At 40.9% G+C, this 25169-nt stretch overlaps 3 protein-coding genes across 3 annotated transcripts; all 3 read left to right on the top strand.

Annotated features, from left to right (window-relative positions):
- Window positions 1-535: 535 nt before the first annotated feature.
- On the top strand, window positions 536-9514 carry EAE97_008721 (uncharacterized protein; the record flags this gene model as incomplete). Its single annotated transcript, XM_038879236.1, has 1 exon — window positions 536-9514. One exon carries the CDS (start codon window positions 536-538, stop codon window positions 9512-9514), a length of 8979 nt encoding a protein of 2992 aa, XP_038729747.1.
- Window positions 9515-11117: 1603 nt separating this feature from the next.
- Window positions 11118-15367, top strand: EAE97_008720 (uncharacterized protein; the record flags this gene model as incomplete). The annotated part of the gene is made up of 3 exons (XM_038879235.1): window positions 11118-12237; window positions 12301-15240; window positions 15354-15367. The coding sequence occupies 3 exons, from the start codon at window positions 11118-11120 to the stop codon at window positions 15365-15367; spliced, it is 4074 nt and encodes a 1357-aa protein (XP_038729746.1).
- Window positions 15368-22630: 7263 nt separating this feature from the next.
- Window positions 22631-23584, top strand: EAE97_008719 (uncharacterized protein; the record flags this gene model as incomplete). The annotated part of the gene is made up of 1 exon (XM_038879234.1): window positions 22631-23584. The coding sequence occupies one exon, from the start codon at window positions 22631-22633 to the stop codon at window positions 23582-23584; it is 954 nt and encodes a 317-aa protein (XP_038729745.1).
- Between the last annotated feature and the right edge of the window lie 1585 nt (window positions 23585-25169).

The raw sequence follows: 25169 nt of genomic DNA, 5'->3' as shown, positions 1-25169 counted from the left end.
GTAGGTAATCGTCAACGGTCAAGAGTCTATCACGGAGTATAAAGTCCCTACGAGTACCTATCTACCGTGAGTAAGTACCAGCCAGTACCCTTTTGTAAGCTACAAAACGGATGTGCCTACTACATCCCTAATACCTATTGTACTAGTTTGGAAACTATTACAAAAATAGCCTAAGGGAGATAAATCCATCAGCCAGTAACTTTTTATCATTCTATCTATACTTGTTGAAAACTCTTTGTAGCTTTCTTTTCTCTACTTACCTACCTACGCAATAAGGTTGATTTGTTGGCTTGCTCAGACGACATACCCGGGAGCTGGAAATTCCAATTAGACACATTTGAGCTCAATTTGCCCAAATTCCCCACTCAGAACTTCATTTACAATAGTTTCTCAGCAATGAAAGCGCGCGAATGGAATTTACTTTCTTGCTAATATCAAGAGTATCTTTGTTGGAGGAAGTCTGAGGGTTTTGTTTATTTATATGCCGGCCACGAAACTATGCGAATGGCGCTTTGCGACTGACACTTAAGCTGCCATGGCATTATTGAATCCCACCTTCATCTTTGGGGTGATAGTCCTTCTATACCTATCCTCCTTTGTACTTTTCGCCATAATACGAATTATAACAGGAATATCTATTCAGCGCATCGGTTACCTCTCCCTGAGGAGACTCGCATTTACCCCGAAAGATGGCATCAAGCTTGAGATTCGAGGTCTGGGCATAAACATTCATCGGCCAACGTTCGCACAACCGACATGGCTCAGTATTGTTTTGACGGAGCTGGCGGTTACTCTGGATCTGAAGGTTTTAGATGGAGACAAATCGGCACTTATTCCTGAGGAGAATGGAGGGGCGGAAGAAGAAAAGAAGGATGGCTCAAGTCGCGAGGTCGAGTCCGAGATCAAACCATTATCCAGGCGTGCCACCTCCTTCAAACCGCAGCGCAGCAAAATGTGGGAGCAACTTACGAGCATCAAGAATCGAATTAAACGTTTACACCGAAATATAAATTGGATTCGTATGGTGGATATCGTGGCCTCGAATTCGTCGGTCACCATAGTTGATGTTGGCAATATACAGTTGGGAAGTTTTACAATGGCAGTGGACACCAGGAGGAAAACAGTTGATCGTGGAAGGATTTTTACACATGTGAAGAAGGCAAACAGTAATCAGCGTCCAGCAGAATGGATGCTGACCATCCGCAGCATTCTGTTCACACCAGAAGGAGGGGATTCTTTGGAGGTATTGGATCACCTTACATTAAACATACACGGAATACTGTACAAGGAGCTTGATGGTCTGCGAGAAGCAGCAATTGCCTTGAAGCTAGGCCGAGTCCATATACCATATGACGATATAAGTACGTGTATAGACAAATACAAGGGTTGTCGCAAACCGCGCAAATCCAAGGACGAAAAAACTGCACCCAAGGAGATATCTGTAGCAAGCGTTGTCGGGGAACTCGAAAGGCCTGGCAGCGAAGAGGAAAACCTTGTCCAGACGGTATCGGATTCTAAAGAGTTTGCGAGCTCTATTCTTCGGGGTATAAAGGAAGTGCAGTTTGCAGTGAGCTACATTGGATTCAGTAAGAAAATTACGTCAATACAACCTTCAGGTTCACCAATGTATCTCAATGCTTCTATGAAGGAGGTTGGAGTGGATCTTCATCGTTTGGATCAAAAGTCTCCCGCCCACCGAATGTATTTTTCTTCCAAAGATATTGCCCATCAGGCTCTTATTGCTGCCCTTTCTATCTCTATCGGAGTTGATGATGGCCGGGGGAAATCCGACAGACTAGTCTATGTTCCAATGGCAACTACCACAATCCGAACTACATCTCTATCAAAAACCGTTCAGTTTGCTGCGGATAACAGTGCGGACGAGCGAAACGCAAATATTTTGTTCGCTAATGCCGTCGTTACATCACCCTCTATTGATCTTGATCCGCGACATCTCCCGCTTGTTTTAGCCATGACAAAATCAAAGCCAAAATCTAAGAAGAATAACACACCCGAAAGACATATACTAATATCTCGGTTATTACCTAAAGCCAATGTCAAATTATCGATGCATGAGCCTGTTCTTCGGATTGCTTTACCCCCTGTGGAAGAAACCGCAGACGAAGATGATTTCGACCTTATCATATCTTCCATCTCCTCCATATCTCTGGATATAGAATCTTCGCACTCCGCGATGGGAGAATTGCATTACAGCCTGGGATCTACCTTACGACTACAATCCCAGGATCTCTATTACCAAACCTGCTCTGGATCTAGATTTGACTTGCTTCAAATTGAAACACTCGATCTGAAAGTCCAGGTCAGTGCTAATCCAGAAGTTTATGTTGTCGCTACGGGTAATGTTCAAACATTTTCGGTACATATGGTTCGACCCGAGATTAGTGACGGTGTTCGCCAAATTGTTCGTCAGCTCAGGCTCAACGTTGAACCGGACAAGAAACCTCACTCTAAAACTTCTCGAGACCCAAATTTCATCCGTGCATTACCTCCTTGGTTGTTGCATTTTCAGCTACAGGGCTCTGATTTCAGCGCTGAAGTCGCTGGAATTGACGCATCGATAGCAGATGACACACGTGGTGTTGCAATTCAATTAGAATCTTGGACGGCCGAATACAGAGCCCAAAAAGTCGAGTCGAATGAACGAAGAATTCGTCGTCGTGCAGGAAGTCGTTCTCTTACTCCGGACCCCGAAATATTTCTTACCATGCCTCCCTCACCTAGAAAAAGGCGTGATCAGCACCCAACTGATGGTAGGCGATTAGCAGTCCACGTTCGTGGATTTGAGGCATTCGTCGTCGAGTCAACAGAAAAATGGGAAGTAGAGCCATTTGTTGCGATTCCTAAATTTGAGGTTGCTCTCTCGACTTCGAGCGACAATCAAGGACCAATATTTCATCTCAATTCATACGTGAAGAGCGTTTTGGTGCAATATTCGTTATATCGACACTATGCTTGCGGTGTGGCTTTGACAGTGCTTATGAAGGCATTTGTTCGCACAAGTGCTGATGTTGCAGAAGCTGAAAAGGTAGCAAGTGCATCAGCAGCAACATGGAAATCCGATCCTTCCACACTTCTATCGCCTGTGACTTCCCCTGGCGGATTCGCGTGGCCTGGACAGGACGATCATGAATTTGCTTTCGGGATCAAGGAGTTGGTCACCGTAGACTTTAGATCTACCTTGATCCAAATCAAGGCTCATCTGCCATCGGACCCCAAGCTAATGATCCAAATATATGGCGCCGACGCTGGTCGCCACAGGTGGTCGGCGCCTTTCTTCCATGCGAAACTAATTCGCTTGTATGCCGAGGCTCCTCAAATGAAGAGGGTTTGGGCCAGAATTGCCAGCATAAAGTCGGCTAGAATCGACCTTCGCGAAAAGCGCCACATGCGTTCTTCCGGTGAAATGCACGAAGAGAAGACAATAGATATCACAACCAATGCCATAAGGCTAGCGGTACCGCATCAGCTCGTTCTCCACACAGTTGTCGATAACGTTGTCAACACACTCAAAGCTGTGGAACAACTTCATCATCGGATAAAAACGGGTACTAACGAATACATTCTCGATAAACATCCAGAAGGCCCGAAGCACATCCCAAGACTGTCGATACGTAGTAAAGCATTACTTTTCGAGGTAGAAGATGGAGCCTTCGAGTGGAAACTGGGTGCTATATACAGAGCTGGTCTGATTGAGCAACAGCAACGCTTGGCTCGAGAAGCGGCATTTGATGTAAAAGCAAAGAAGATTGAAGAGGAAGAAATGCGCAGAGACACGCATCGATATCGAAACAGATCAGCACATCCTCGTGGTCGTAGCAACAACAAGGAAGATTCCTCAAGACGACACAAGAGCGCGGGCGATGACTTGCAGGAAGACCGCTCACCTAAAACTCAACGAGGTCGGAAGTTCCGTTACGATCCTGAGGGAACATGCGGGATAAGTGGAACCGCAAAAATATCTGTCTCTGAAGCGCATGATAGGCTCCGACGCCATAACGCCCAGAGCTGGAAGAGAAGAATCGACAGAATTTATGGCATTGCAAAGGATGGCATGAAAAATCTACGTGGCGTCTTTTGGGGACCTGACGAACTACCTGACGATATGGAGGAAACTGAAAATATTTTAGAAGTTCCACAGCGACCAGCATTGATGAGCACTTTAATTAGTGACCTGCATATAACAGTCGATAAGCCATCTTTCCCCATGAGCCAGCTTCCTGATTTTCTGCATAAAATGGGAAAAGGTATGCCGCGAGATATGCAGTACTCACTCCTTGTGCCAATGAATGTCCAAATCGATATGGGAGAAGCACGAGTGACGCTGCGGGACTACCCATTACCTCTATTGCATGTTCCAGCAATCAAGGCTGGCCAGTCACCAAGAATGCCAGCGTGGTCCCTTAAGACGGATTTTGTTATAGCTGAAGAGTTCCGGGGACCGGAGTCTGTTCGTCATGCAAAAGTCGATATCATTCCCCAACTGAATCATGAGCCAGGAGCGCCCAAAACAACAAGATTTGCTATAGATGTGCGCAGGACAGTTTCACCTGTTAAATCCTATTCGGATATACAAGTCAACATTAACACTGGGTTGCCTACTCGTATAACCTGGGGTGCTTCTTATCAACCCGCCATTCAGGATATGATGATGGTCATTGAAACATTCACAAAACCACAAGTCGATCCTTCTGAAAGAACTGGATTTTGGGATAAGCTTCGTCTTAGTTTCCATTCCAGGATTGACGTTTCATGGAAGGGGGATGGAGATGTCCATCTCACATTGAAAGGAACTCGAGATCCTTACATCGTCACTGGAGATGGTGCTGGGTTTCTCATGTGTTGGCGCAATGATGTGCGGTTGAGTGTATGTCGGGATGATGATCCACGCAAATTCATCACTGTGGATAGTGGCGAGTATATCCTTGCTATACCTGATTTCAGCCATCAAGCTCGCGCCACTGCCTCAGAGCAGACCGATAACGATAGCATTTTGAGCTCCGACAGCTTCACACATGGTGCGACTTTCAAAAAAGTAGTCATGAAACTATCTGGCAATGTTCAGTGGCTGGTTGGTCTTATGTTTGAGAGAGATCTCGACGATGGGACACGTTCTTTCGACTTTGAGCCACATTACAATGTAGTGACAAAGGAAGTTCAATACTGTAAAGGTCCACCAGGTCAGGAATATGATGCTTTCCGTGGTTTCCGCAGTCACCATATTCATATGTCGATTGCGGTCAAAGCACCCGTTGACCGTGAATGGTCTGTATCGAATGTGGAGCCTTCAAGAAGCTACAACACTGTACATCTCACCCCTCGATTTTTCACCCATTTCTTTTCTTGGTGGTCGATGTTTGGTGGCACTATGTCATTGCCAATTCGACAAGGTTCGTTGTGGCCAGGAATCGAGAAATCCAGCAAGAAATTTGGTAGACATCTTGCCACAATCAAGTACAATCTGTTACTCGCACCTCTCTTCCTTAGTCACGTATATAAACATAAAGATGCAGAAGACTATTCTGAAGATGTCGTGTCTGCTACTGGTCTCAAAATGAGATTGGATAGCTTTATGCTCGACATGCATCAACGAAGAGAAGAGTTCATGACACAAGACAAAGGCCGAAACACTCAAACTAAAACAAGTGCCATGAAATTACATCGAGCACAACTAGATTTGCTATCGGCAGATATTCGTGCCATCTCCGCTAGTATTGCAGGAACGACACCGGAAGATCTTCAGAAGGCGTCTGCGCCTACTTTGGTATCCCAACTGGAACGAGGTCAAACAGATCTATCACATTTCGATATCCCAGACAATGATTTTACCTGGATTGACATGGATGATTTCGTTGAATTAGACTGGATACTTCCAGCCGAAGCAAACCCAGAAACGAAGATTTTGCCTTTGGCATTTGCTCCACGTTTCACATATTTCAGACAAACTGACCACGGCGACAATATTGCTGGCGACCCAGAGCGAACAAGTCCTTTTGGTAACGAACCAACACACTTCTGTATCATGAGCAAAGATGACGATCCACGACGAGTTCAATGTCAGCTTATTAATGACCGACTAATCCAACTCGAGAAGCAAATTGAAGATCACCAAGAAGCTCTCGAGTCAGCCGAGTGGGCATATTCGCAAGACCCGCAAAATCCAACCCTAAAAGCCAAATATGACCAATTGAGCATTCATGGCCCATTCTTGCGCAATAAGAAGATCTTCTTGGAATCGATGAAACATGGTATGCTGGAGCGTGTAAATACTAATGATCCACGAATCATTCCTGATGGCGGTGAAGACGCTGGTCGTGAAGGTGAAAGTCCACCAAACGACTATGGCATCGAGTCAGAAGCGATTGATGATAATTCTCCTGCTGGTGATTTCGTCAGTGATTTCAATAACCGTTTCGTCATCCATAATATGCAATTGAAGTGGAACAATTTATTGCGAAACATCATTCTTCGTTACATTCACCAAGTCAGCCAAAGACGAGGCTTTGTGTATTATCTATCTCGAAGAGCAGTAAAGTTCATACTTGACATTGTCGAGGAACAAAACAAAGCCAAGAACCCCCGGCCGACTGAAGCACAAACAAGAGAACCTTCTATGAAATCCGCGTCCAGAGCTCAAACACCAGATGTGCCAGATGTGGCAGCGTCACAGCAAGTTGAGGATCGTATCAAAGAGATTTTGGCTGACGGAAAGAAATTTGTCAACGCGGATGATCCTCAAGGTCACGAATCTATGCACAGAGTGTCAACTGATCAATTGGTTTCTAACATTGCTTCCGAATTCACACCACAAAATAGTTATCATGTCCGACTCATCGCACCGCAGATACAGCTTCAAAGTGAGAAGAATCCAAAGTCTGTCGTAATGGTAACGGCTAAAGGAATGGAGCTAAAAGTTGTCGAGGTTATGGATAACCATCGTATATTTGATGATGTCAGTGGTCTTGTACAACGTCGCTTCTCGGTCGAAATGGATGGTACGCAATTCTTTGTTACACACCAAAAATGGTTTTCATCTCAGCTTTTGGCGTTGTATTCCAATAGCCGCTATGGCACCACTGCTGGATCTGCTTGGCCTCCTTGGGTACCGATGGAAGTTATGTTCGACTTCCAAGTTGATCCGTTTGGATTCAGACGTGTTGTGCAAAAGACCTCTGCAAGTCTACGCTATGAAAAATACAATACACTGCGTCTCAAATACAACGATGAGATCAGTAACGAAAATGGCCACGCTTCCGGTCCAAATGGAATGGAGAGTCGCATAGACAATCTATGGGTAGAGTTTCCAAAGATTCAAGCTCTATGTAACTCATCGCAATATTATGCTATGTACATTATTGTATTGGACCTGCTTATGTATAGCGAGCCTCTTGAAAAGACCCGTAATGAACGCCTCGAAAAGATTATGCTCGCGTCCGATTTCAGCGACTTGCGTGGGGCTCCCGAGATGGTTATTCGCCTCCAAGAACGGATTAGACAGCTCGATGAGATCAAAACGCAATTCCAAATCCACTCAAAGTCGCTTGATAAGAAGGGTTGGGAAGATAGAATTATGTTGGATCGAGATCTTGCCGCCTGTGAAGATGAACTGTTCTTCATGATGAAGGCCATCACAACTTCTCAGCGAAAGTATGATGCTACGCAAACTAGCGGTCTCCTAAGATGGAACATCTCCTCGGATCAAATCGTCTGGCATCTTCTGCGTGATAATAATGAACCTTTGATGGAATTCCAAATTCAACGTGCCGAATATGATCGAACTGATAACTCTGATGGGTCGCATATCAATCTCATGCAGATCGGAAACATTGTAGGGCTCAATCTGATGCCGGATGCCATATATCCAGAGATGTTTGCTCCATACTCCGATGCTGCTGAACGTGGAGCATTCAACGAGGGAGGAAATCAACAAATGCTGAGAGTTTACTGGTACATGTTGGAAGCTATTGCTGGTATACCGGTCATGGACCATTTCGAGGTCAATCTTTTCCCAATGAAGATCCAACTTGAGCGCGAGGTTGGTAAGAGACTCTTCGAGTACATGTTTCCCGGACATAATGACGACAAGTCGAGCTCGAATGCCACGAAAAACAAATCTCCGTTCATGGTGAAAAATATGATGCCTATGGATGACGATGAAGATGAAACCGATACCACCACGGGTAATAATTCTATCAACCTACATGTTACTGATGTGGATAACGCCGACTCTGGGTCAAGCACGCGAGCAGGATCACTGGAACTTCGATTACATCCAACAATGACCTCTGAATATAGACCAACAACGTCTGCATCTACAAAAAGCAAAGCGAGCAGTATGCTTTCAGGTTACGGTGGTGACGGTCATCATTTTAGACTCTTCCAAACCAACAAAAATCCTACAGCGTCAAGGAGAGGATCATCGACAAGAACGACAATTTCGAAGAAGCCTTCACTCGAAAGCTTACAGTCCGGTCAATCATTGAAACCAACCATAACACGAACAGGAACTTCTTCAACAATGAGCGATCCAGCGTCAACGAATGGAGATGCTAAAGGCAAGCGATTTGGTGTTCGTGGCAGCAAGACAAATAAAGAGAAGCCATCGGACGACCTGACCAAAATGATGAGTCGTGCATCTGAGTACATGACCCTCGCTTATGTCAAAATTCCTAGTGTGGTTCTCTGTCTCAGTTATAAGGGTAAAGGTGACCGGAATATCGAGGATGTGCATGATTTTGTCTTCCGGTTGCCCGCGATCGAATACCGAAATAAAACTTGGTCAAATCTTGATCTTGCCCTCGCACTCAAAAAGGATGTCATTCGCGCATTGATATCACACACTGGAGCCATCATAGGCAACAAGTTTACTAGACATCGTCCTACCGTAGCACAACAAAGTCGTTTGAGGGAATTGGCCACGAGCAGTGTTGTTCTCAGCCAGCCTCCATCCAGCAACGAGGACTCCTATGATAATAGCGACGCGAGCAGTACTTTTGCCATCAGTCCAACAGAAACCCGCCATTCCGACCGATCACTAAGCCATCAAACTGACCGATCGAAAAGTCGCGAGAGAAGAAAATCATTTGCGTCTAGTCGGAATGGTATAGAAGCTCCCGCAAGTGGATCCAGTAGCGTTTACTCTGGCATCTCGCAAGCTTCAAGACCCCCTTATCAAGCATCATTCACAATGACCCCGGCAAGTAGGGAAAACGATGGGGATGCAAGTTCGTTGAGACCGTTTAGTAGAAGTGGTGCGCCTGAGGGACATGCAATGGAAAGGCCTCATTCTTCTGCCGGCGCATTCATGGTAAATACATTGCAGAGGTTGAAGAAAAATCCACCCAATCATAGGGATGCAGTGGGAAGCAGCCCAAGTCTGATTGACCACGGGCGGGGATTGAATGAGGATTCCGATATGGATGCGGATGCTGGTGGAGGGGAGATCCCGCATATTGAGGGGAGAAAGAAAGCGAAGTCGTTACTAGGGAGGTTGTAATTTGAGAGCTTGGGGGAGAGAACATGAGATGGGAGGAAAATTTAAAATAGAGGAATATCTAATTCCTTGATTCTTGTTGTCTTTTTGTCCAGCCTACTTATGTGTCATACTTTGGTTTCATCTAGCGTGCATTGCAAAGGTGTTTAGATGCTGGGGAGAGGGGGAGGGTGTTTGATTGGTTTTTTTTTCGTGGGATTCTTTCTAAGATGGACTCGCTCTAAGGAGCGAATTCTTTTGGTGGGAGTGATTATTTTGATAAGTACATAGATGGGAAATTTCAAGGGAAAAATAATTGTGTGTTTGTGTGCGTATGTGTGTAATAGGGGAATGGGAAAGCAGAGTGAGATTTGTATTATAGTATAGAAGGGGGAAGAGGTTCACTGGGAAGGGATGTATAGAGAGAGGTGTGGGCTGTAGGTAGATGGATAAATAGATAGATAGGGGAAGTGAATAAATGAAGAGAATTTCTGTGTTGTTTGATATTTTTTTTAGAGGTGATTGTAGATTGGAAATTGATGGTGTGATGGTTTCTGATGTTTGGAATTTGGGAGGTGTGCAGATTATGAGGGGGCGACGGAGAGTGAATCTTGAATAACTAAAATGCATTGAAGAAACTAAGAAAATGGATTTTGAGAATATTTGGACGATAAAGTAGAGACGGTGTAGCTTGACTTTGTGCCCACTGCCCATACTTAGATATTATTAGCTTGTGAAGATCTTATCGTAGGAGGGGTCGCTCTACCCAACGCTGGAATGCTTAGCCTAGGTTCCGAGCCTAGTTTTCTTTGTAAATAGTCCTCAGATATCAGGAAGACTACAACTAACTACCTACCGAATCTGTCCACATAATAGGCATCTACATGCCTCAGGATTATTTAAATTCCATCATCGGATAGTATATCCTCATGTTATATTCTTAAAGCATAGTATCCCCTCATGTTCATGGGAAAGATCAGCTAGAATTGATAACCCACCCACCTGCGTTAACACAAGACATACTCCACAAATGGACACCCCTCAGATCTTTCAATTAGTCAACCCGAACCAGGTAACATATCACTATGGCACGATCAATCAATTGCATCGCATAGTTTCGATTATTATCTCTTTTTGCTATTTGTTTGCTTTATCGCAGTTTTTCCATTCCTTTCTATCGTCGCTTGCTTGCATTTCATTTATTTTCTGTTTAGATCTTGATTCATGCAATTCACTGTTTCGTAGCTGTTCCCGCAATTCAATGAACTTCGTTTGCTCTCCAACCAGTTCCCCTCAGCCTTGCCGACAACGCAATTGTGTTGCATTCGTCCCGTTTGTTTCGCGCCCAACAAGTCCAGCTACTACTCTGCGATCTTTTCGGGCTGCCGACATATAGGCATCCATACATCTTTCTTATCTTCGAAAAACAATTCGTTCAGACGTCCAGAAAACCCCGCCTTCAAAGACGTAGCTGTTCGTCTGCACGAAACGGCGCGAAACCTAATTGAGACATATGTAATTTTGGATTGGGGACTGCAAACGCGCAAAGCGAAAGTTTTTGGATATATGGGGAGGGGAGGAAAAGAACTTGCGCTTGGTACATCCTTGTGAGGAGAGTACTCGCACAATGTCTGCGGTACCGAGGACACCAAGTTTGGCAGACAGATTCGAGGAGAGAAGCAGCGCAGATGGAATCAATCATATTCTTGAGGGTCGCAATTTTAAATGGGACTTGGGGCTTCCGGTGAACACAATTGAGTCACCCAAGCAGCGACAATTAAAGTGTAAATCGGAAGAGGAGGAATGTGTCAATAAGATTGTGGACCGCATCAGATTCCTCTATTGGAAGGACAGAGATGGACTGTTAGATGCTCTTGAAACATTCGATGTGCAAGCTCACAAGCTATATGGTGGGTGGGTATTGAAAGTTAATGCTGATCGAGGCGTTTTACCTGACAAGACTCACCACAGGCCACGCCCAATAACATCCGACGAACGAAGGAAACTACGAGAGGCATTTCTGAAAGCTCTAAATCTCAAATATGAAATCACAGCAAATCGTTCGTGCCATGGTAGCTTGTCGAAAGCTTACACGCCCCTCCGCTCAACTGGGAGGACACCAAAGCCTGACGATAGTCCTCTTCCTTTTTCGCTTGGCTCCGCTAGGAAAAATGAAGGCAAGCATCGCCTGGAACCATTTGCTAATATTAATCCCAGCATCAAAAAGGCGAAAGGACCGGCGACCAAGTCGTCAGGCCACGAAGGTCCTTCCAACCCTCCATTGCCGCGATGGAACGTATCAAAGCCCCAATTTACGGATACGTGGCAATACAAAACGATGCCTCTGAATGATGATGAAAACTTGAATGGTGATACAAGTTTTACGACAAATGCTTCGACCATATTCTCACAGGGGTGTAGTAGTACTCTCGTCAACACTCAAGCTACCGAGCCAGAGCCGGAGCCCATCATCAAGTTACGGATAGAACCCCACGCATTCGATAATCAAGGGCCGAAAACACAAAGTTCTGATTTCGGTAGTAGTTTTGATGCCATTGAAGCTGAGAGGATGTGCCAGGTGACGGAAAGTTTTGGTGCCAACATGTCGTCGCAAGCTGAACCTCAGTTTGATATACCTGATGATATGTTTGATGACACGGAGGAGGAATCAGACGATGAGATATTCAAGCAGGCCACGAATGGCACAAAGCAAGGAGAAACGGAGAAGTGCGTGAATGAAGTTCTACGTGAGTTTACCTAATGGTTTTTTATATTGCAACTCAGGCTCAAGGTTGCTGATATTACTGTAGCAATATTACCGCATTGCCTGGAAAAGGCTCCCTTCTTTGTCAATTATGAAATCACTCGCGTATTTCTCTTCGTCGAGGTTTCCATGGCAAAATTCAACTTGCCATACACTAAGGAGTGGGAACAATATGATAAACTCTGGAATATGTTGAAAACGCTTCCGGTTCTTCAGGATAAAAAGTTTCCGGAAAGATGTGCAGCTGATGTTTGGGAGGTTGCTAAGAAAGGATACATTCGAGGGTTTAATGGAGTGGTTTTTACCGCTGCTTTGCTCGAAAACAAAAAGGAGTCGGGACCCTTGCTCTCCTTTCAGCTAAAACCTATGAGATTGGATCTGACCCACCGTCTCGAACGAAGATTCGGCAGTGATAGGTTTTTTGAAATTGCGATACCCGACTTGGGGAGTAGAAGAAAGGGTTCCGCGACGGCAAAAGTAGACCCTGATGCGTGGAATACCCTGAAGTCTTGGCTGGTGAATGTGGATCATCAACTTTTGGGTAGAACATACAAAGCATATTTTGTCAAGTGTGGCGAAAGAAAGAAAAAGAGCACTTTGAAGTCAGATGCTGAGGACGATAGTTTTGCCTTACCTTATCGTGCCTTTCTCTTTGCGACTGATGGCCATGGCTTCGTCAAGGGAAGTAGGACGAGACATCCCACACCAAATGTCCTTGTTCGTATGACCGTTGAGGAACTTCTGAATTGTATCAGACCGACTTCAGAGAATCATTACCAACCATATATGAAGCTGTTTGCGAGAACCGCTTTAGTTGTCTCGAGGAATCGAGCAACTGTTACTATTGAAGAGACTCAGATCCGACGCAAAGAGGATATCAGAAACCCGGATATAAATGATCCCAGCAAGACTTACGTTATGACAGATGGTGCTGGTAGAATGTCATTAGCTTTGGCTAGGAAGATCGTACTTAAACTCGAGTTGTCGTTCATACCATCAGCATTTCAGGGAAGATTCGGCGAAGCAAAAGGCCTTTGGATTGTTGACCGTACCCAGGATCTTGAAAGCGATTGGATTGAGTTGTATGGTGAACAATGCAAATGGAAACGTGGAAAAAAGGGAAGTCAAGATTTTGATCATCCTTCTCATCGTACCTTTGAAGTTGTGGGACACTCTGCTCCATTGAAGACGGCAGACCTGAATACTCAGCTCCTTCCAATTCTCATGCATCAAGCCACAAATCCAAAGAAGATGGAAAATGCCATTGTGGGTGCATTGAAAGAAGGATTAAATCAATCGTTGGAAGAACTGAGAAGCGCTTTGAATTCTCCTCAAGAACTTCGTTGTTGGAATCGGCTCACGAACTCTGGACTACAGGACAGGGTCAAGAATGGTACGCTTCAATGGCTTGGAGGCTTACCAGCAAAGAATGAAGATAAGCTCAGTGTACTTCTTGATGCTGGTTTTGATCCCAGAAGACTGCAGTTTGTCATGGATTTGGTTAAGAAAGCCTTCGATATGAAATGTGCGGAATTGAAAGAACGCCTCAATATCACTGTTGCTAAGTCTACCAAAGTGTACATGGTTCCAGACTTTTGGGGTGTCTTGGAACCTAACGAGATTCATTTGGATTTCTCAAGTTTTGTGGACAATGAAACTGGACTATCTGATACTCAACTGGAAAATATGGATGTACTCGTTGCTAGAAACCCTGCTCATTATCCCAGTGATATTCAACGAGTCACTGCAGTCAACAAGCACGAATTGAGGCATCTTAAAGATGTCATCGTCTTCTCTACTAAAGGTTATCCATCCCTTGCCGATAAGTTATCAGGTGGTGATTATGATGGGGATATTGCATGGGTTTGTTGGGATCGTGCTATTGTTGAAAGTTTCACTAATGCGAATGCTCCCAAAGTTCCGGATCTTGTCAAAGAAGGTTACATTGAGCAAGACAAGACTACTTACGCACAGTTGACCAAGGGCTCTTTTGATCCTACGAACAAATTTCTGAATGCTAGCTTTGACTTCAATATGTGTCAAAGCTTGCTGGGCCCATGTACAGCTTGGAAGGAATCGATCGAGTACAAGATTGGTGATCTTAGTAAGCCTGAAATCACATTCTTGGCAACTTTGCTTAGCAATTTGGTTGATCAGGGGAAGCAAGGTTACATCTTCACAGAGAAACACCTCCAAGAGGTCAAGAGACACATTTGTAAAAGTGCGGGTGTGCCTCGCGTGCCAGCATATAAAGTCAAGAATCCAAGTGAGAGGCAAAAGCCCACAAATCACATTCTTGATAAAATGACGAATGTGGTTGAGGTAGAAACTGACAAATTTCTCGATGAGCTTCGCAGAAGTATCAGTCCTCCTCCACCTCAGTATGATTCCACCTTGGCTCAACTCTACAAGGATCAAAGAATCAAGGCAAAAGTGAGGGTGGGTGAAGATGTAACTTTGGAGGAAATCGAAATGGCAGCGGAATGGAAACTTCTTCTAGATCAGTTGGATGAGGATATCGTTAGAGTCAAGAATAAATGGAATGGTTCTTTCAGAAGAACACCATCTAAAAGATTTAACTCTGGTGATGACGAATCTCGACCAGATTTTGCCCCGATTCGAGATTCATGCTTTGAAGATTTCTGCGATATTAAACCTCTCTCAAGCAGCAAATTAATTCCAGCATGGCCTGATCAAGATACCGAATCGGAATCGGGAACGTGGGCACTTTTGAGAGCAAGTGCTCTTTACGCTACATACGAGCCCTGGAAAAATTATAGCGATAGGATATCGACATTTCCGTGGTGGATGGCGGGGTTGCAGCTTGCGTTGATCAAATCAAAGCAGAATGGACAGATTCCCATGGCGGGGTATATGTATGCGATGTTGAAAGCGAATACGGGGTTTGTGAAACAGTTGAGGGGGTATGAGGGGGTGGGGATGGGGTCGGATGTTGAGATGCGGAGTTTGGATGAGGAGAGTGAGGGTGAGTTTGAGTTTGGGCTTGATGATGATTATAATGATGATTTTTTTTCATGAGTTTTGAGAGGGAGAGAGGGGAATCAACTGGGTAACTATCTTATGGCTTTGTATCTTTAGGGATATTTGGTTAAATTGGAGATGAAGAGGGAGGAAGGAGAAGAAGGAGAAGAAGGGGATGGGGAGGAGGAATGGATGTGATGTGATGGAAGGGTCTAAGTGATTCATCTATGGAATATTGGAAAAAGTGAAGATTTTGAAAGCAGGATTCATTGACGTTGGATATGTATCTAATGATGAGGAAAGGATTGAATATGGCGTTTTCTTTTTGATTTTGTTCCCGCTCTAGGATAAAGAATGGGACGGGGGATTATTAGTTTGTTGGTTAGTTTGGTTGGAGGATACCCTTTGTTTTTTTTGATGGTTTTTGATGGTTTTTTGGATGTGTGTGTTGGTATTGAGAATACATTTATTGGTTTATTGATTTATGATTTTGGGATTGGGATTGAGAATTGAGATTGGAAGTGAATGTGAATGTGAATGTGAATGTTAAGATGATGTGTTGATGGGTTGAAGAGTTGATTGTATCTTGAGTGTGTGTATGTGTGTGTGTATGTATGTGTGTGTGTGTGTATATGCTACTCTTAGTATTAGTAATCCAACATATAGCGGGTATAGGATCTAATAGGAGCTACTGGGAAGTGTATAAATTGGATGATGAATGTGTGTGTGATGAAGAAATGGGAAAACAAAGGAAGGGATGAGATGTGGAGTATGAAGTATGAAATCTGAAGTTCGAGATATAAAGCATGGGATGTCCATATCAAAGTCAAAAGAAAGGTCTGAATTTTGTGTTTGTGTTTGTATCTGAATTGGTGAATCTTGAAGTATCTGAGATGGGCATTCTCGGAGAATGTATGTATAAACGAGTGGTTAGGTACTGGTAGATATCTATCTTTTGAGGTGTGGGAAATGGGAGATGGGAGATGGGAGATAAGAATTGGAATGTTGGGTGGGAAAGGGATGAATGTGGATTTATACTGTGTTATGTTACGATGTGAATATTGTGGTGTGAATGCTGTGGTATATTGTGAAAATTGTGGTGTGGTTATACTATAATCAGGGAGGAGAGAGGGGGGTTACGTGGGACTAGAGGGGGTTGTATGGAATTAGGGGGTTGTATAGGGTAGGTGGTGATATATGAATGTGTGGATGGTGATATATATAAATGTGTGGATGGAGGATGGTATATGGGATGACATTTATATACTTAGGTAGGTATATTTAGATAAATAAATAGATTCGAGGTAGGTAGGTAGGTACCTCGTAGGTATTGAAGATATAGATATAGATATATATAGATAGATAGAAAAATGAATAAATAGATAATTAGATAGATATAAAAAACTAAAATCTTTAAGTAGTAGATAATACATAACGTGGTTTATTATCGAATGAGTTATATCATTGAGTGGGCCACTTCAAAATACACCAAAATTAATGCTTTTTTAATATTTTTATTTTAATAATCAATTATTATTTTGAAGAAAAAAAAGAATAAAAAAGAATAATAAAAAATAAGCTTTTTATAAATTTAGTATTTATATAAAAATTCCTATTATTTTATAAAAAAAAATGGAATTTGTTATGATTTTCGTTACAAAAGAAATATTTCTATAATAATTATTATAATAATTTGAATTTTCAATAAATAATAAGATTTTTATATTATTTATATAATTAAAATTTATAGTTTTAATTTTTAGAAAATTCTATTAATAAATAAAGAAAGTGTATGGTTACACATAAATGAATTTTGTATGTAAAAATAATGACCTACTTAATGATATAGCCCACTCGATAATAAACCACGTTAATAGATATAGTTAACTAAATAGATAAGTAATTGAAAATCTCAATCGATAGATAAATAATAAATAAGATACACTCTCTCTTACTCTCCTCTCCAATCCTTTGTTTCCTAATCTATAATCCTTATATCCTTATATCTTCATATAAACTAATATATCAATAATACAATACCTACCTAGATATACAGTATACCTACTTATTCCATCCTCATCATCCTCTCCAGCATCCACTAAAAACTCGAGATGAAAAACCCCTCCCCAAAATACCTAATCACATGAGAAATATCCATCATTCTATCTTTTTATTATTAACGTAGTTTATCAGCATGTGGCCTATATCAGTATGTGGCCCACTTCGAAAACCACCTAAATCAAGCTTTCTAAAATATTCATATTTTAATAACTAATCAATATTTCTTGAAAACAAAAGCGTAATTAATAATATTAAAAGTTCAAATATTAAAAAATATAGTTTTTACTTTTATATTTTTATTATATCAAAAAAAGAAGTGAAATTGTCACGATTTTCGTTACAAAAAAATCATTTTTATAATAACTATTATATAAAATTAGATTTTTAAGAATTGATTAGAAATTCTTATTATTTATATAAATAATTATAATATTTTTTTTAAAAAAAATCAAATTATATTAACAAATAAAGAAAGTGCACGGTTACGCACAGACGAATTTTGTATGTATTTTGAGATGGGCCATATGATAATATGGGCCACATGCTGATAAACTACGTTAATAAAAATCTATCTTGATATTCATCTTTCCCCGAAACCTACCTACCTACCTACCTACCCACCACCTATTTAATAATCTGGTAATGGCAACTCCGATAGCTTCATATTATATCATGTCATAGCATTATATCACAGCATCGCATCGCCTAACCCGGAAACCCGGAAATCCAAACCCAAAAACAAAATACAAAATACAAAATCGAAAAAACGGAAATCGGAAATCGGAAATCGGAACGGGATGAGCGGAAGCGGAGTTAATTACTATCCATGGATGTAGATATACCAGTAGAATGTACCGACAGGTATTTGGAGAGTGTAGACTGTACAGTGGTTATATGGATAAGTGATGTAAAACCCACTTTTTCTAAAAACTTACTGTTTTTATATATTCTATTACTGCTTTAAGCAATTCAAATACATATTGAACTATCTCCTCAAATTTCGATTTTCAAGTTCTCTTTTACTTGTAAAGGCTTACAAAGCTTTCAAAGATTTTAAAGGTTTTGATAGGCTATTTAACAGAATTGTTGAGGGATAAACCCACTTTAGTATACTAGTGTACTGAAATCTACATTTACAATACTTCGGTATATTAGAGTTCATCATATTAATTTTCAAAGAGCGTGATATTTTGATTGGGTAAAGCCCTTGTATGTGGGGAAAAGCACGGCCGCTTTTTGGTGTGTTTTACAATACTTACCCTTACAACCATCGTAGACTGTAGACTGTAGACTGATGTGTGTGTGTGTGAGACTTTTGACTGTTTTATTTGTTGATCAATGTATCCATTGCATGTGCATGTGCATGTCTTACCAGTAAGTAGGTAATAAGTCTAAGGTACGAAGGTTGTAAGGGTAAGTATTATAAAACACAGCAAAAAGCGGCCGAGCTCTTCCCCATATATAGAGGCTTTACCCAATTAAAACATTACGCTCTTTGAAAATTATTATGATGAACTGAAGCTGGAGAAAGTATTATAAATGTATAGTGATTATATAAATAAGTAATGTAAAACCCACTTTTACTAAAAACTTACTGTTTTTATATATTCTATTATTGCTTTAAGCAATTCAAATATATATTAAGTTATTTTCTTTAAATTTCAAATTTCAACTTTTCTTTTACTTATAAAGGTTTATAAAGCTTTTAAAGATTTTAAAGATTTTAATAAACTAATTGTCAGCTCTCATAAGCGACCGACTAGTTCCTAGTCGGGGAAAGCGAATGTCCCCGGAAAGCGAATTATCCCTGTGAGATTTTGATAATAGATTTATAATCTTTATTGAAAAATATTCGAATTTTATAAACAATATTATAAATTTTAAAGTAATTCAAGAGAATTTAATATTATTGAAAAACTAGAATTCTATGGAATAAAATTATATAAAAATATAAAATATTAATTTGAAATTGATAATTGTATATTGAAAACAGATTGAATTTGTAATAAAATTTAATAATTTTAATACTTTTTATACCCAAAATCTCATAAGGACAATTCGCTTTCCGGGGATATTCGCTTTCCCTGACTAGGAATTAGTCAGCCGCTTATAAAAGCCAACTATTATCTAATAGAATTATTAAGGAATAAACTCATTTTAATATACTAGTATACTAAAATCTACATTTACAATACTTTCTTTAACTTTAGTTCACCATAATAATTTTCAAAAAGTATAATATTTTAATTAACTAAAGCTCCTATATATAAGGAAGAGCTTGATCGCTTTTTATTATATTTTATAATACTTACCCTTATAATCTTTATAGATTTTAGTATATTAATATACTAAAGTGAGTTTATTCCTTAATAATTCTATTAATTAGCTTATTAAAATCTTTAAAATCTTTAAAAGCTTTATAAGCCTTTATAAATAAATAAAAGTTGAAAATCGAAATTTGAGGGAAATAGCTTAATATATATTTGAATTACTTAAAATAATAATAGAATATACAAAAATAACAAGTTTTTAGTAAAAGTGGGGTTTACATTATTTATCCATATAACCACTGTAGTGTAGTATACCTAGTGTAAGTGATGGTTAGTAATGAGCTGGTGGAGAGTTAGTAGAGAGTTAGTAAATATGCAGGATATTTGATGGGGTGGGGTTGGATTGTTTGTTTGTTTTGTGTTTGTTGGGAGGTGGTTTGGAGAGTTGAAGGCTTGGTGGGTTGGAGGGTTCATTTGGACGTGAGTGGGAGTGGGAGTGGGAGTGAGAGGGGAATTATTATGATTATTATGAGTACATAGGTATGGATGGTATAAGCATCTTATCTTATCAAATGAAATCATATCGAATCACATGTATTAAAATACTGGATATACAAGTACAACACTCTGATGCACCTCGTGTTCTGGAAATAGAATTGTGGTTGGGAGGATGGAGGAAGAATGATTGAAGAGAAAGGAGGACTGGGGATTGGTTGGAAGGGTTGATGAAGATGATTGATTAATGTTTGTTGATTGAAATGTAGCCTATCAGTAGGTTTAGAAAAAGGCCAAGGGATTCGAGAGATGTATGATATTCTGTGAGATGTGAGATGTGAGGATGTGAGGATGTGAGGATGAGAGGATGTTGGTTACAAGTGGTCGAAATACGAGGTTGTGTTGTAAGACATGTGAAATTGGGATGGGGAGATGATGGAGATGATGGAGATGATGGAGATGATGGAGATGATAGATAGGGGAGGGAGGAGAGAGATATTGATGGAAATGGTGAAGATGATGATGAAGATGGAGAGATTTTGAAAGAATGGATTAAGATCATTTCAAAGAGAGAGGAAGAAAGATCCAAATCAATGCTTCGTATTTGATATAAAGTACCCTCAGTACATCCATCCTCTGCCTCCTTAAAGGATGAATGGAACCTCAACTGAGACCTCTTTGAAGAATACTGATTTTAAATTGGCAATTTTATCAGCCTAGATGAGATAAGGTAGGGTTTTGTTATCCAGATACACAATATCTTCATCCATTAATCATTCGAGAATTGATACCTGTTGAGAAATCAGATTGATGTGTACAAAGGTTGAAGGTTGAAAGTTGAAGGTTGAAGGTGGAAGGTTGAAGGTTGAAGGGTATATGTAGAGAAAGAGTACAATGTACTTGATGATGTTTATATATAGGTTTGGGTATAATATCGAGTATTGAAAACTTGATGAGAAAATTCTATATATAGATATATATATAGAGATATATCGACTAAACATATATGGATAGTCAAGATGCCTTAGGTACCTACCTACCTACCTACCTACCTACCTACCTACCTATACTAGATGTGCTAAGTGAGGTAACTAGGAAATATAATATATACTAGAGACTTATGCAAGTCACAGGAAGTCCGAGGAAGAGCTATTTTGGTTAGTACGTACGTCGAGAGAAGGGGAACCCTTTCTCATATGAGGTAGGTATGGTAGATATGGTAGTAAATTTCCATCGAACTTTGATCATGTTGATAATGAATACCTATAAGTTACTTCGTACCTTGTGCTTACATAATTTTTCACTCTTTTCACGCTTCATTTGTATTGCAAGATGATGTTTTATTTCATGCTTCACTCTTCACTCTTCACTCTTCACTCTTCACTCTTCACTCTTCACTCTTCACTCTTCACTCTTCACTTCCAAATCTTAACCCTCGGATAACCATTCACTCTTCACTCTTCACTCTTCACTCTTCACTCTCACCCTTAACCACTAAATACCAACCTTAACCCTTAATCCTTAATCATTGATTGATTGACCTTCTTTAAACCTTCTTCCGCCAGTGCCAATGCCACTGCCACTGCCACACTACACCCACCACACCCACCACACCCACCACATCCACCACATCCACCATACACATCATTACATTACATTATACCAAACTTAGCATAACAGTACCTTGATCGACCCTCCAATCAAATTCCTTAATCACTTAAACGTTCCCCACTTTTCTCTTTTAAGTTTTGGTTCTCGAATCCATCATTCGGTCATCTGTATCTCCATCTCCATCTCCATCTCCATCTCCATCTGGATGGATGTGTGTGTGTGTGTGTGTGTGTGTGTCCACTGTGTTGTGTATGTGCACTGTGTTTGTGTTTGTCTCGTCTGTCTTGCTTTTTTTCCTTCTTTTTTTTTTTCCTTTCGCCTTTCGCCTTTGCCTTGAGCCTTGAGCCTTGAATTGAACCCACATCAGACCCCCTTCCTCCTTCACACATTCTCTACCCTACCTAGTTAGTACATGAATAACATTAAACAAAATTTATTCTCTTTCTCTCTTTCATATTCATTCATCCCTCCCTCATTTCCATTACCATTACCATTTTCATTCTCCTTCTCCTTCCCCTTCCCCTTCCCCTTCCCCTCGTTCCACCATAATTATCAACGGTACTTTCGTTAAGATCAACAATAAATCAATAATCTAAAACATTAAGATTATTCTTTTCCTATTTTACGAAATATTCAACGGCAAATCACATTCACATTCACATTCACATTTACATTTACATTTACATCCATACTCATACTCACACTCATACTCAAACTCACATTCACACTCTCGCTCATACTAATTACCCAAAAATCAAACTTTCTTCATCTATTTGCGACATTTCCACACAATTCTGCCAAGTTTACCAATCAATCACTAACGAAGACTGTAAACATACCATCCATCACACAAAATCGTATCACAAAGACTGAAGACAATTTTCTTTTCATTCCTCAATCTATCTCAACAAAATCTTTCGTTTTACACCTGGGAACAACGATCGATCATCTCACACAATGTATTCCCGGTCATTAAGATTATTGTCAGTATTGGCAATCATCTTCGCCATTGCTCAAGCCGGTTGGATTGATCGTGGTGTCTTTAATCGTCGAGCTGATAGTACTGGTGCCTTGACATCAGGAGGTGGAAGTAGTAGTGCTGCCACCAGTGCCGGAGGAAGCGGAGCAGATACAGATACTTCAACTTCAGCAGCACCAACAACATCTGCCACTCCAACCACTTCAGCAGCACCAACAAGTGAAACTTCCGTCACTACCTCAGCGGCACCCACAACTCCAACCACTTCAGCAGAACCTACAACGGCAGCACCTACAACGGCAGCACCTACAACTTCAGCAGCAACAACTCCCGTTTCCGTTCCTGAAACAACATCTTCAGCAACTACTGCTGCCCAAACCACTGCTGCTCAAACTTCTGAAGATGCTCAAACTACTCAGACAACCGCCACCAAAACATCTAACACCAAGAGTAGCAAGACTTCCACCTCTTCGTCATCAACCGTTCCATCTACCACCTTCTCTGAAGTCACCATTACCCCATCCGCATCTCGAGTCGTCGTAACCGTCGTCTCAACATCAAGTGGAAGTACCATTACCTCGGAATACACTACTTCTACTACTCCTGCCGCATATACCACTACAACCGCTGTTCCCATTAGTGATTCTTCATCCTCTTCCACCGGTATGTCAACCAAGACACGCAACACAGTCATTGGTGTCGTGGTTGGTATTGGTGGTGCCATTCTTCTCGGAGGATTATTCATTGTCGCATGGAGAATCTGGGGACGCAACAAGAAGGAAGATGAGAATGATGGTTTGATGGGAGGTTACGATCCAGTATCTGCAGGTCACGAAATGAAGAATGAAGGTGGTGTGGCACCCAATCCTTTCCAAACTACTTTGGAAGGTTATCATCAACCCGGAAGAGGAAATGTTTCGGCAAACTTCTAAACAATGATCTCCTGATTTTTAGCTTTTGGGAGGGCATTTTTTGTTTTTGTTTTTTTTTTTTCATGATGAAAAATTACCTCATTGTATATGTCAGATGGATAAGGGTTTGCATTGCATTGCATGTATGTATGCATGATGGATGGGAGATTGGAGTATATTGGCCAGCGAGTCAGAGATTATTCATCTCTTTTTTATTTCCTTTTTGCAATGGGGTATTTAGGTGGTGTGGTATAGTGGCATTTTAGATGGAATGGAATTCCTCACTGGTAAACACCAACATCATTAGCATTTTTATATTTTGAGTTTTGAGTTTTACAAAAAGCACTTGTATGCCTTCCATTCCTCTTTTTTTTTTACGGCCTGAGTTATTACAGCGTTTATATATATATATATTAATGGCATGGTGTTTTATTGTATGTTCTGCGGGGAATTGTAGTTGGAGAATGCATTGAGTGGATGAATGGATACCTTTGTGCATGTTTGTATGCGAGCGTGGATTGAGAGGGGGGAGGTAGGAGGGGGAAGGTAGGAGGGGGAGAGGGAGAGAGGGAAAAGGAGAGGGAGAGGAGTGAGTGGTGAGTGGTAAATGGTGACAATTGAAAGTAAGAGTGAGCGCCGAAGAAATTTAGTTAAATACTGGATAGTAGATAGATAGTTAGGTAGTTGATTAGGTAGAAAGGAGATGAAAAGAATACTTTTTTAATTTCATAAGAAGGGTTTTGTGTTGTGATGTTGCATTGTATTGTGTGGTGTAGATAGAATAGTGTATAGTAGAGTATAATATAATAATGAAGTTTTTAAGGTTTGATAATTGATTTGGGAGAGGATATAGGAGAGGAGGTGAGAGAGGAGATGGGAGGGGAGGGGAGAAGATGGAAGATGAATGGTATTTAGAGGGAGATTGGAGGGAAATGGGAGATGGGAGATGAGATAAGGAGGGAATTTTGAAGGCTTGGATTGTGTTGTGCTGTGTTGTGTTGTGTTGTATTTTGAAGTAGTGGAGGTAGATGAAGTTTTTGATGGTAGGTTGAGGTTGAATTTGAGATGGTGAGATGGTGAGATGGTGAGATGGATTGGATTGGATTGGATTGAATTGGATTTATAGTGTTTGGAATGGAATGATAATGAGGTGAATAAATCAATAGGTAGGGAATGATATAAGGAGATTATAGAGAGAGAGTCGAGTATAGTTTTTTCGATTTATGTTTATGTTTATGTTTAGGTTTAGGTTTTTATTTAGGTTTTATTTAGGTTTTTATTTAGGTTTAGGTTGAGGTTTAGGTTTTTGTTTGTATTTTGTATTTTGTATTTTGTATAAGGATTGAGGATTGGGATTAGGAATTGGGGAATTGGGAATTGGGAATTGGGAATTGGGAATTGGGAATTGGGATGGTGGTAGTGGTAGTTAGTGGTAGTGGTAGTGGTAGTGGTAGTGGTAGTGGTAGTGGTAGTGGTAGTGGTAGTGGTAGTGATAGTGGTAGTGGTAGTGGTAGTAGTAGTGGTGGTTTGATGAGGTTTGTTGGGAGATGGCAGTGGTGGCTTGATTATCATGAGATTTTGGGAATCGAATCGAGATGAATGGGTA

This window comes from Botrytis byssoidea, assembly GCF_014898295.1.
Source record: "Botrytis byssoidea strain MUCL 94 chromosome Unknown BBYS_019, whole genome shotgun sequence".
Classification (NCBI taxonomy): Eukaryota; Fungi; Ascomycota; class Leotiomycetes; order Helotiales; family Sclerotiniaceae; genus Botrytis; species Botrytis byssoidea.
This window is presented reverse-complemented; position numbering and strand designations above follow the sequence as displayed.